This window comes from Pipistrellus kuhlii, unplaced genomic scaffold, assembly GCF_014108245.1.
Source record: "Pipistrellus kuhlii isolate mPipKuh1 unplaced genomic scaffold, mPipKuh1.p scaffold_m20_p_9, whole genome shotgun sequence".
Taxonomy (NCBI): domain Eukaryota; kingdom Metazoa; phylum Chordata; class Mammalia; order Chiroptera; family Vespertilionidae; genus Pipistrellus; species Pipistrellus kuhlii.
Genome location: NW_023425595.1, coordinates 18,729,386 through 18,742,472, shown reverse-complemented (window position 1 = coordinate 18,742,472; position 13,087 = coordinate 18,729,386). Strand labels below are relative to the sequence as shown.

General features: G+C 43.2%; 1 protein-coding gene across 1 annotated transcript in view; it reads left to right on the top strand.

Moving 5' to 3' along the window:
* The first annotated feature begins 2,253 nt into the window (after window positions 1–2,253).
* The window catches only part of SLC17A6 (solute carrier family 17 member 6), a 32,133-nt gene continuing 21,299 nt past the window's right edge, over window positions 2,254–13,087 (top strand). The window contains exons 1-3 of the mRNA XM_036427806.2: window positions 2,254–3,285; window positions 6,027–6,282; window positions 8,154–8,272. Of these exons, the coding sequence (XP_036283699.1) occupies window positions 3,200–3,285; window positions 6,027–6,282; window positions 8,154–8,272 (461 nt within the window). The 5' untranslated portion in view covers window positions 2,254–3,199. The remainder of the gene's footprint in view (window positions 3,286–6,026; window positions 6,283–8,153; window positions 8,273–13,087) is intronic.

The following is a 13,087-nucleotide window of genomic DNA, read 5'->3' as shown; positions in this document are numbered from 1 at the left end:
TTTTTCAGTATCACTATATAATGCCATATGTATAGCTACCAATATTTCCTTTCATAAAGATAAATCTGATGAACTTAAAATCACAAAAGTACGTGTTCAATGTTTGGATTTTGGAACCACAGTTGAAGAAAATTTGTTGGGTTGGTAAACAATGTCTGAATATATGTCTCTTATATCAAGAGTAGCTATTAATTTAAGAATAGGCTAAGTGGCATTCTTTGGTCTCAGGTGGCCAAGTAGCAATTCTTGTAATTTTCCACATACAACATTTTTCATTTGTTTGTGACTTTGCTTAAGATGTCCCTTCTGGTGGGGATACTTTCCAAATACCATCACCTATCTCCACTCAGTTCCACAAGGCTGCCACCATCTTCCTAAGGTTAGGTTTCTCTTAAGACAGACAAGGAAACATCACCTCCTAAAATCTTTCCTGTGTACTTTCACTCCAAGCCTGGGTTTCTTGTCCAATTTTATCCATAGCTATTTGTAATTTGTCTGTTTCCCTTGTATTTTATGAAATCTTTCAGAGGACATTCTCAGAATCTAGTGCAATTCTAGGCACTAAATGAATATTTTCAGAATGAATACATCAATATCAGCAGTAATTCTTATTCAAACACTCACCCAGTTACTCAGAGAATGGAAGAAAGATCCAGATGACATTTACTTCAATAAAGGTGAATATAATTATTTTACTCTAGAAACAATGCTTTCATGCTGGACTTGTATTGTTTGGTGCCCTGTGAGCTACATATAGTGCAGGCTTAGCAATTGGGTGGTTTAGATCTCTAGACATTTGGGGTGCACTTAGGAGAATCGTTTTTTTATCACCATCTAAGCTTCACATATATTTAACCTCTATTTTTTTTTTTTTTGCATAACTTTCCAGAATTTCAAAATCATGGGTGTCCCTAAAATCAATTAAGGACATGTAATGAATTTGGTCACTAATGATTTGGAAAACAGATAATTTGTAAAGCACCTAGTTGAGTCATGTCCTGACTAGCTTGAATCTTTTGTTTGGAAGGAGGTAGTGTAGTCTTGGGTTGGGTTTTTTTCCTCCTCATTCTTGATCACCTTTGGGGATAGATACTATTTCCAGGCATTCTAGAGGTTTAGAGATATAATTTCTTATTTTATAGAAGATATATATTTAATACATATCTATATGATAACTATCAAACATATTAATGGTAGAGAGTATTGGCTATTTTTGACATTGCTTTTCAGCTATCCAATCTGTGTATTCATATCCATTGTATTATTTGGCCTATTCAGGGAACATTCTTCCATGATTCTGTGTTTAGATTTTTACTTTTGAGATTTGGTATCAGGATTCCTAAGAAAAATCTACTCCCTCTGTTGATTTAAATAAAATGCAAAGATTTCAACCTTGAGAGTGTGGTTTAAGGACAAACTGTTTTATAATCGTTTGCCTGAATTGCATCTAAGAGGATTGTGATTCATGTCAAATGCATTAATAATTAACATCAAGTTAGCATAGTTTTCTTGCTTTACTTAATGAAATAAATTCATTGATACTCTACCTATATATGTGAAATCAAGTCTTACATGAATTTCTATAATTCTACTATAGGTGAAAATGAGACAAAAATAATATTTTAAAGGAGTAATTTAAAATAAATCTTGAAAATATCATCAGTAATTATTTATTGACAAGCACAATGTATGGCCACAAATTTCATCAGTATATTGATATCTCAGTAGTGTGCTGTGAATTAAGTGAAGAATCATAAAATTCCAAGGAATATATATATTAAACACCTTTTATTTAACCAAGGTCATTGAGGTTGCAGGTATTTTTTTCTTTTTCTTTCTCTCCTTTCCCTTTCTCTCTTTTTTCTCTCCCTCCCTCCTCTCTCTCCCCCTTCCTTCCTTCCTTCCTTCCTTCCTTCCTTCCTTCCTTCCTTCCTTCCTTCCTTCCTTCCTTCCTTCCTTCCTTCCTTCCTTCCTTCCTTCCTTCCTTCCTTTCTTCTTTCATTCCTTCCAGGGGTTAAACCAAAAAGCATGAGCAATATAATTATGCATTTTGTGTACATATGTTTTATATCCAAGGGATCCCAGGTGTCCCCAGAATACCACAGACATAAGTAAAAATACATTGTTATCTTCCTTGCAACCGATTTGTCAGCCATGCTGAGCAAAATGTAGATTAGAACAGTCACTTGTCAATTTTTTATAGTCTTCCTCCCTTGCAGCGCCAAATTCACCATTCTCCCTGCAAACTCGGGCGATGATGACATCTTTCCACTTGGTCTCCATAGCATCCATGTCTGAAGATCCCCAGGAGGCTTCTTGTTCAGGGCGATCCGCCCAGCTCCCCTAGAAAGTTGGCGATCTGGTCAGCCTAAATAAAAGAAGCTTCCCTATTTCCTGGAACTCTGTCCGTGGTGCTGAAACATTCTGACCAGCCGCGCCCCCGAAGGCGCAGCGAAGGAGGAGCAGTCAGCTTGACTGGGGGGAATAAAATCTTCCCTGAAGCTGCCCAAATCAGAACTGTGCGTCCGTTATTTACTCACGTCCTCAAACGGCAGCGAGCTTTCTCCATCTTAATTCTACTCTACCGCAGAGCAGAGTTGCGCAGGTGTTAAGGGAGGAGATCATTGGAAGGAGACAAAACGAATAGCAGCATTGCTCACCTGAGACCTAAGATGCTCCCATGAGTTTTGGAAGCGCTGTGCTCCGCATAGCAAATACACATATTTTTTACAAAATGCTTTTATGTTCCCTTTGTCCTTAACACAAGGGTTCTGTGATATTTCCACACTTCCGATTAAAAAGCCAGAAGATTTGACAGCAATACGGCTTCAGCACCAGGAATTCAAATTGTTTTTCAATGGACTGACTTCCAGGACAAGAACTCATCAGCGCCCGCCCAAATACCATGCGCCCTTTGCCACCGGAACCTCCCCTTCCAATGAGACTTTCTGATTGTGTCTACCAACTCTCCTATTAGGAAACCCGTGGGTTGCATGCAGCTAGCTATTCTGTTGTATTCTGTTCTCACTCTCCCTCCCCTTGCTCACTGGCACTCTTGCTGGAGGCACAGCAATACCATTCCGCTGAGAAGAAAAACCCCACAACCACCTTAAGGGGTTAAGACAATATGCGCAATTCTCGCCTTCTATAGCGATCACTACTTAAATCTGGCAAGAACCCGACACCAGTCTTTGCAAGAATGGAATCCGTAAAACAAAGGGTTTTGACCCCCGGAAAAGAGGGGCTAAAGAATTTTGCTGGAAAATCCCTCGGCCAGATCTACAGGTAAGAGGAAAGCAAACCCATATTTGCCTGGGGCTCCGCATGCAAAAAATCCGCAGGGCTATTTCCGCAAACCGCGTTGCTTAGGTTGCTTAGAGAGATTGTAATATGATCAGAAAGTCTTTTTTTCTTGCTCATTGATGGATCGGGGCTGCTCTGGAAACCTGCTTGTTTATTCAGGAATGTTGCACTAAATGAACCTGTCTGCTTTGTGCATGTGTGTGTGTGATTTTTGTTTCCATACCTGCAGATTCTCATCCTTTCCTGCCCATGATTTAGCTATCCTCTTTACAACTGAAAAATGACCAGTACCTGTTCAAAAAAAAAAAAAAAACAAAAAAACAAACAAAAAAAAAACCCCACCTTTCTTTTGGTGCTTATAGTGACACCAAGTTAATTTTTTATCCAGACAAATGAATAAAAAAAATACAATCCTTTAAAAAAGAATCAAGAATTTCCAAAGAGTAATGGCAAAAAAACGAAATTTAGATCTTAGCTTTAAAACCACTTGAGTAGCGAATCCCCCAGTGGAATCATCCTTCTTTAAAGAAGGAAGAAGAATCAAAACATATCAATAATTGATAGCGAAAGCAGTTCTTCTCTCTGAACCAAGAACAATGTATATGTATATATTTATTATTTGACCTCTCGTAGAAGTCTATTTCTTGTATGGGAAAGGTCACATTACTTATAAGAAAAACCATAATCATAACCAGTTAAATGACTTTGAAAGTGCTGGAAATTTAAAAAAAAATAATTTCATCCTCCCTACAATCATTGCACTAATTATGCTGTCAATTCCACCACTGTGTAGCCTTTCAAGATGTATAATGACTACACCCTTTCTTAATATGAGCCAAATCAAGAAGAGAGGGCAGAAATAAAAGGATAAACGAGTTCGAGAGAGTGCTAATTTTCACATTTGGGCAACTGAAGCCTTTGGGAATGGATGGGAAATGTAAAGAAATTGACCAACGTGCCTCCCCATTTTCCAAATCCCTTTGGTTCTGGTGGGCTTCACGCAGGCTCTGTCATGCACCTATGCGGCACTGCATACCGCAAGGGCCCTGCAGTCCCGTAGCTGCCTGGGAAAGAGCTGTCCTTCCCCAGCCCAACTGCCATCAGGTGGGGAGGTCAGGTGCAGAGTTGGACTTTGCAATATGAGTATGGAAAGCCAATGTGGAATAAGTAAAAATAAAATCTCATTCGTTCCCTTTTCCTCTCCCTGTATGTATTGCCCCATGTTCTACAATTGGGATTGGACTTTAGGAATGAGCATTCACAGAGCCAAGGATACGTTAGTGACCTATTTCCAGGTGTTACTTACAAAATTTGGAAGTATGACATTCCCCCCCCCCCCCCGCCCCCTGGTAGCCTCAAATTGCTTGACAGCCATCTCCCAAGCCATGCATTCTTGGAATTGATATTAAAATTTCATTTGCTTTGCCCGTGTGTATGAAAACAATTGTGTCCAGATATATCATTGAAAGGGCGGGCGCATAAAAAGCCATTATGTGGTAGATTGGAAATATCTGCCCATATTAAACAGGGAGGCTCTTTGTTTAAATATTGAGAGTATTCACCTCAAGGGTCCATGGCAATGTCACCCTTCACTTGCTTTTTTAAAAACACAAAACAGAAATTTCACAGTTAAATGGTGGACTAGAACAACATTATGGGCTTTTAGTAAAACCTTTCCGTCGCTCTGCTTTTCCCTACCCCTTTCCCCCAAGGACAAAAGCCTGAAAGGAATTAGATGGGTGAGATCTGGCGAGATGCAATGCTAATTTAAAAAAGAAAGAAAAGAAAAGAAACCAAAACAAAAACTAAATGTGAGACCTTCTACCTGGGTGTGGAACACCCTACCAGAGTTGATTGGGGGGCGCGTTTGTATACCTGGGATTTACATTTCAAACCTTTGGAAATGGGCCGGGGACATTTTTTTTTTCTGGGTGTTTGTAACAGAGATAGTAATGACGCAAGGTTGTGAAGAATTAATTATTCATGTTCTGGCAGCAGAAGGCTTAGGTGTCGGCCATATGTTGCGGAGGCCTTTGTTTCCAACTCCAGGAACGAGGAAAAAGATGTGTATCCTGGAGAGAAAACACTAAATTGGCTCCGGAGGAAGGGGCCCGAGAGCGCGCGACTCATTCACAGACCAAGGCCGCGCGGGCCCCGCACTGGAGAAGCCTCAGTCCCCGGAGGCCTCGGGCTCCTTTGTGGGCGGGATCGCGGGATCCCCACTCTGGAAAGCTTTAACTTGCCTGGGAAGGAAGGGGTAGGACGCGTGCAGAGCCTCGGCTGGGCCGGCCCACAGCTGGGCAGCTGGATTTTTTTTTAAAAAAAGATCCCGGTTAAAGCACTGCGGCGGCCCACACAGTTGCTCAGAAGGCGCTCAGAAGGCGCTTTTGGGGTGATCCTCATAAACTGCAGACCCCGCAAAAAAGTCAGGCCCAAACAAGCGGCCTGTGCACGTGAATCAAGGTGTTGCCAAGTGGCTCCTGGGGGGAAGGGGGCCTGGAGCCCTAGGCCAGCGGTGCTAATCTTGAAGAGATGCTGCCGGGGGAGGGGACTGGCAGAGGCTGGAGAGTCCGGAGCATCCTTATCCTGGAGCGATGGGGGGTGGGTCAGAGCCGCTCCACTCATCCTTGCCAGGTCCTGGGATTTGGGGACAGGAAGGAGGGCGTTTGGGGTGCCTAACCTGAGGCGTCCTCGCCTCCCCGGTCCCCTGCTCTGCCGCACAGGGTGCTGGAGAAGAAGCAGGATACCAGCGGGGAGACCATCGAGCTGACGGAGGATGGGAAGCCCCTGGAGGTGCCCGAGAAGAAGGCGCCGCTGTGCGACTGCACGTGCTTCGGCCTGCCGCGCCGCTACATCATCGCCATCATGAGCGGCCTGGGCTTCTGCATCTCCTTCGGCATCCGCTGCAACCTGGGCGTGGCCATCGTGGACATGGTCAACAACAGCACCATCCACCGAGGGGGCAAGGTCATCAAGGAGGTGGGCGACAGCTGGCCAGTGGCTGCGCTAAGCCACGTCCCCTGTGAGAGCCCGGTTACCCCACCCAACACACACACTGAGTGAGGAAGGCCTGGGTGCCCCCTGGGCCCTTCTGACACTGCCTTCCCAAGGTGGAAAGCTCTGACATCATCCTCACCTGCCTTTTTTGCTCCTGAATCAAGTGGCTTCTGCCCTCTTGGCCTTCCTCTTCTCACCTGCAACACGGAAAGCCGCGTGTAGCTCTCCAGGCTTTTAAAAAAATTATTTTAATTAATTAATTTATTTTAGCTCACTGGGTTTTTGAGAAGAGTAACCTCACACAAGAAGTTGCGGCTTTGTCATGCCAGCAGACTCTAAATCGAAGTATTTTTCATTTACTCCAAGGAATGAAGCAGCATGTTAGCTATCATTTCCCGCCGAATTCCTCCAAACATTTTTAATAATGAAAATGAAACAAAACCGAAAAATAAATCAACTCAACCTAGCTGTGGGGGTAGGGGGAGTAGGGAAGTGTACCCCAGGGCATCTTGGGGTCTCTGGAGCCCCGTCCTCTGCTCTTATAGTGTGTGTTGAGTGACCTCTAGGAAGAGAAAGGTCTATGTCAAGGTCACGGAAGCCGGTGGGTCTGCATTTCCAGTTTCAGAATTTGAGGGACCATTGGCCAGGCCAGGGTTGGGAGGATTAGTTTAGCACTCGCTTTGGAGGGGAAGCTGCAAACGCTGACCGGCCTGGGAGATTCCGGGAGAGCCTGCCAAGTGCGCTTGGTTTCAGCATTTTATTCCGAGGGAGAAAGGGGGCCCCAGTTGCTCAGGCGGAAGACGTGCGCTCTCCCTCCCCTTTTCCACTGCTGGCATTTCACCCCAGTTTGCTTTGAAGTTCACTCGCCACCCAGGCTGGTGAAGGCAGTTAGGCCCTGACCTTCAGCGCACCCTTCTGGGCTCTCGTGACCAGCCCTGAGCACCACCTCCCTCTCCGCTGACTCCCCAAATCCCCAGGGCCACTCTTAGTCCTGCCTGCCCAGGCCGATCCCCATTGTTTTGCTTGGGACTATCCTCCTCCTGACTCCTACAACCGGCCTCCGCACCTCGCACCTCGCACGCACCCCAAGTTCCCCAATTCCCTTCCCCACAATTTCCTGGATTGGATCCCTTTCTCCAAGCCACCCCACTCCCGTCTGCACTGGCTGGCGGCGGGTAATAAATGCGCCCAGGCAGGGTCTCTATCCCCAGCGGGCTAAGGGAACCTCTTCTTGGGAAGTCCGAATTTCCCAGTCTGGAGCCCTACGCTTCCCTCACTCGCTCGGGAGATTGCGCCCACATAACGCGGTTCCCAGAGCAAAGTTAGGGGGTCTAGCTTTTCCATTGATCACGATACAATTCCAATGAGCACGGGTTTCCAGTTACAAGAGACATTTCCTCTCTATAAGAAGGTTTTGGTTTTGTTTTGTTAAGAAACGAAATTAAGTCCCCCACCGGCCCCGAATGCAGGGAGTGCCCGGGGAATGGGGACTCTTTGGCCAGAGAAACCACTGAAAGTGAACCTCCGCCCCAGGCGTTGACTCTACCCTCACCCTCCACCCCAGTTTTGTAAATTAATTTTAAAAAATATATATATTATTTATTTATTTATTTTTTTTAACTGAGAGGAAGAGAGAGGGATAGAAAGCTAGAAACATCGATGAGAGAGAATCATTGATCAGCTGCCTCCTGCAAACCCCCTACTGGAGATGTGCCCACAACCAAGGTACATGCCCTTGACCGGAATGGAACCTGGGACCTTTTAGTCCGCAGGCCAACGCTCTATCCACTGAGCCAAACCGATTTCGGCTGTAAATTAAATTTTATTAATTTATTTCCCCCCTATTCTCATAGAAAGCCAAATTCAACTGGGACCCGGAAACCGTGGGGATGATCCACGGGTCCTTCTTTTGGGGCTACATCATCACACAGATTCCCGGCGGCTACATCGCGTCTCGGCTGGCGGCCAACAGGTAACACGCGCGCCGCGGCCCTGGCTCGGCTCGGGGTCCTGGCGGTGGGACCCAGAGATGGGCAGCGGGGACTGGGGGCTGGAAATTCCTGGGCCAGGTCTCCCAATTCCCTGGCACCCCCTTCTTGGAGCAGGAATTGCTGGGGCCTTTTCCCAGAGTAAGGCGCCCTAAAGGATTCCGGGGAGCGCGCACGTCGTCGCTTCCTCTGCGCCCTGTCTGAATCCGCCTTCGCAAAATAGTGGACGTGCCTTAAGGCCTGGAAGGAGCCGCGGCCTGGTGGCAAGCAGACCGAGCTGGGGTGGCGAGGCCAGATGCACACAGGGGTGGGGGCGTCTCGTGCAGAGCTCCCCCCTCCCCCCGCTAGTCCCCTGGGTGCCCGGGCTCCTTTCGGCGCTGACCTCCCCGGCAGGGCGGTGGAGAGCCGGGACCCGGTGCTCGCCCAGATGGGCTCTCGGTCTGAAGGATTTGTTTCTATGGAGGCGGGCGGGATTGCAGGCCCAGGGGAGGCGGGTTGGGGGAAGGTTCCACCTGTTAATGAGCTCCGCTGAGCTGGGGCGGGGTGGGGGCGGCGCCACCTGCGGCCTCAGGCAGGGCTGCTGTGGGGCGGTGGCTGCGAGCCCAGGTCTTAGAGTCAGCCCCCAGGACTGCGCCCAGCGCCACCCAGAGAGGCACCCCAAATCCGGGGCCTAGGAACTGGTTGGGTGGGGGTATCAAAGAATACAGCCACTCAAGGGTGAGAGAAGGCTTCATTGACCTCATTGTGTGAGTTATGGCAAATAAAACTAAGTGCTCTTTATATCTGAATTGTTGAACTGAAAAAGAATACTCGTTCTTCCAGGTAATGTTGCACAGAGACCCCAAATAAAGACTTTGGGTCTTTCATCAGACCCTGTACCTTCGACTTCTCCCCTCGTGCCCCCCAAAAGGTGGCAAGTAATCTAGAATTGGCACCTCTCTAATCTGAGCTCCTCTGTTTTTGTAAATTGGTCCCTTGTCATCTCTCAGTGAAATATCCCAGGCCACTTTCAGTACTTTTATTTATTTATTTTTTTACCTACAGTACAATTTCCAGAGGTGACTTTCTTCCCAAGATTTCCCAGTCATTTCCAAGGCCTAGGACCCTTCTTGGAAATTTATTTTAGGCTTAATGATTCTAGAGTGAATATTTTGGGGGCAATCCTTCAAAATGTTAAGAGGAGAATGCAATCCATTAAGAATAGTGCCCTTTGAATATTGTTTTTACTGGACATTATGGATGGCTTGTACTTAGACCCAACAAAAGACATTCTTTAAAAAAAAAAAAAAAAGGAATCAGTTTAAAACGAAAGGCATTAACTGTGTAGAGGACTCAATTTTATAAATGGGAAAAATCAGATAAAAATTATATTAGAAAAAGCTAAGGAAATATTCCCTTAAACATTACTGGTAATGAACTTGTTACATTCTTGGCTTTCATGTCCCTAATATGTTGTGTTTTGAATCTTTATTTTTTTTCTATAAAATATTTTCTACTTTTTTTTTTTTTTTTTTTTTTGCAAGCTCATTGCTAGCATTTGTGTCATGTTTAGCAAAGAACTGACTACCGTATTTTTTGGACCATAAGACGCTCCGGACCATAAGACGCACCAGTTTTTAGAGAAGGGAAATGAAGAAAAAAAGATTCTGAAACAAATAGTGTCCTAAAATATTTTATGTGCATTAAAACCCAAGATCACAGTCATAAACACATGTAATCAACCCTGTAAAGTAAACAGCAGCATTTAGAACCTTTTTGGAGCCGGGCAAGCACACAGAGACCACACAGAGCCGGGCAAGTAAAAAAACTTTTTTTTTAAAGTATATGTGTAGGCTATATTTGGACCATAAGACGCAGGCACTTTCCCCCCTCCCACTTCTGGGGGAAAAAAGTGTGTCTTATTTTCCAAAAAATACGGTAATACTGACTCAGGTTCTAATTTATTTGGTACATTTTCCATAAAAGAAATTTTTTTGAATTTTAAAAATTTTATTTGGATCTGTTACACCTTACCTTTCAATGGATCTTAAAGGGAGAGGAACTTAATATTTTCACACACAGTGTTTTGTGTTCTACAAGACTGAGAAAACTAAGTTAAAATTCATTGTAAAATATTATGAATTGATGGAAAATCATTGACTAGCTCTTCATTATATCTTAGGATTTTGAGGTCTTTGCTACATTTAAAAAATATAACAAAACATTACAAACATAGTTGAAGCCTCCTGTGAAAGCATGTTTTAAAAATATGTAACATTTCATTTTCTAATTATAAAATTATCACATGCTAAACAAAAATATCTGAAAAAGAATCACCTATTAACCGAGAGTCACCTATTAACATTTTGGTCACTATCTAATTAGTCTTATACCTGCTACATGGAATTTAGTCTTAGAAGGGTTTTGTTTTAACACAAAATCTGAGATTTTTAGAATTGAGTAGAAAAGTGTATGTTTTCTATTATAACCAACTTCAAACATACAATAGTAAAAACAACACAGCAAGACCAGTTTTCCACCTACAAGTATGGATGCCCATTCAAATAAGATTCTCCCTATAGATCATTTAATAATAGACTAAAATTCCCCTTGGGTGGGATACTGAGGACAGATGCCTTTCCCTCCAGGAATAAAAGAAGCTTGCTTTGGAAAACGTTTGCCATTACCGTGATGGGTGGAACTAGAATAGAGGAACGGAGGAGTGTGGAGACAGCACCTCAAGAGAGAAGGGCTCCTGGTTACACTTCCAGGCAGTTCTCAATGAAAAACAAACAGCAATGGTTTGGTGCTTCTATTTTAAAAATGAAACAAAAGGAGCCCCTGGACAGAATACAGGTTCTTGGTTCTCCTTTCTAGTCAAATTCTAAGAATTCTTGTTTTCCAGCTCATGGAGAGGAGGAAATGAGAGAGTCCTGGGAAGAGAAAACTCAATTCCCAAGAGAAAACTAAAAAATGCATAATTTTTTTCCCCTTTGTCTTTCCTTAAAGGGCTATTGTACATCCTGGTCTGGAGAATTTACTCACCTCCATGGAGGGCTTTAGGGTGGGGAATCAAAGAAAGACTCCTCACAAGATCTGTACTGTTTTCAGATGAGAACATATTTAACATCGTGATTGAAAGGTGTTGGGGGCTATTAACTTTGCCTTTAAACAATGCAGCATGGAGCTTCCGGTGATCCAGGTATTTACAAATGGGAAATGGCTAAGGACTACTTGTACCTTGCATTGAGAGAGTAAGGAGGAACCTTACTGAGAAAATACAGTGGTGCTGTATTTAATGTGAGAGACAAGAGGATTTTGCAGTGGACATAATCATAGAAGGTCAGAATTACCAAAGGAAGTTTGGCCAACATGACATTTCTAATGGATGATAGTATACACAGATTATACTTGCCTCTTTATTCAAGGTGGCAATATTACTGAAACCCTACTTCAAAATTGCCCCTAATCTGCTCCTGTCCTCATTTCCCAGTCCTGCTTTAGTGTTTTACATAGCACTCACTGCCACCTGCCATTCCAATATTTTACTTATTTTTCTCTTTAATATCTGCCTTACTCCAATAAAATGTAAGTAAGCTTCATGACAAAACAAATGTTTTTGTCCATGTTGTTTTTACTGCTCTATACATAACATCTCAGAGATTGTCTGGCCCACGATGGATCCTTGTTGATAAATAAAAGGAACATTACAACAAAATGTTTGTGGCTTAAAAAGAAAAGGATTATGGCATAGTGGTTAGGATATAGATTCTAAAGCTAACTGTATGAGTTCAGATTCCTAAATATGCTATTTAATAACTGAATGGCATTGCTCATTGTTTAACCTCTTTGAGCCTCAGTTTCTGTTTCTATAAAAGGGAACTAACCAAAATATCTACCTGATATGGTTGGTTATGCTGACAGCTAAATAAGAGAACATGTGTGAAATTCTTACTGGCACTTAATAATTGTTTGCTGTTGTCATCCATTATTAATAAAAGTCTTAAATCCAGAAGACATATTAAAAGAAAAAAAGCTCTTATGAACATTCAGCATTACTTGTGTTTAAATTTGCCTTAAGTGTTAGTAATGCAAAGGATTATTTTTATTGTGATAAAAATGCCTCTTTTCAGGTCAGATTTCTGCCTTTAAAGTTGTTTTCCTTTACACATTATTAATATCATTGTTCACTGGAAATGTCATGTGTCATAAATAGCTGTCCTAAAAAATATCTCCAGCTCAGGGTATTGAGAGTGTTAGTACTTGGGTGCATGCAATGTCTGAATTCTAGCCAGGCATTATAAATGAACTCAGAAATCCACAAGCTGGAAGTTAAACTCTTTGTTGAAAACTACTATTTTTTTTTTTCCTCTTGCCCCATTCTTTATTTAAAGAAGATTCAGTTCCTAGTGCAAGATTTTGTCTTTCAAGGTATCTCTTGGGTTTCTAACTTGAATTTTGCTAAAAAAAAAATAATAAAAAAATCATTATTTGAAGAGACTGAGGGTTGTATATGTCTGTCCCATAGAGTGTACTTGCTGTACCAGAAAAAACCCATATGAGAGCTGGACAGGACTCATAGAATCCAATCCTCACATTTTACAGACCAGGAAAGGACATAGAGCATCAGGGAGTATGGGATGGGCCCAAGGTCAGGAGAGATTGAGACTAAAACTCAGATGTCCCATAGTATATGACCCACAGCCACATCTTCTTTGAAATTGAACATCTCTGCCTGATAGTATGGACTTCATCTCAAAGTTTACTTTCAGCAGCAGGCTGAGCCATCTGTTCTCTGGATCAGTGCCTACAATCTATCA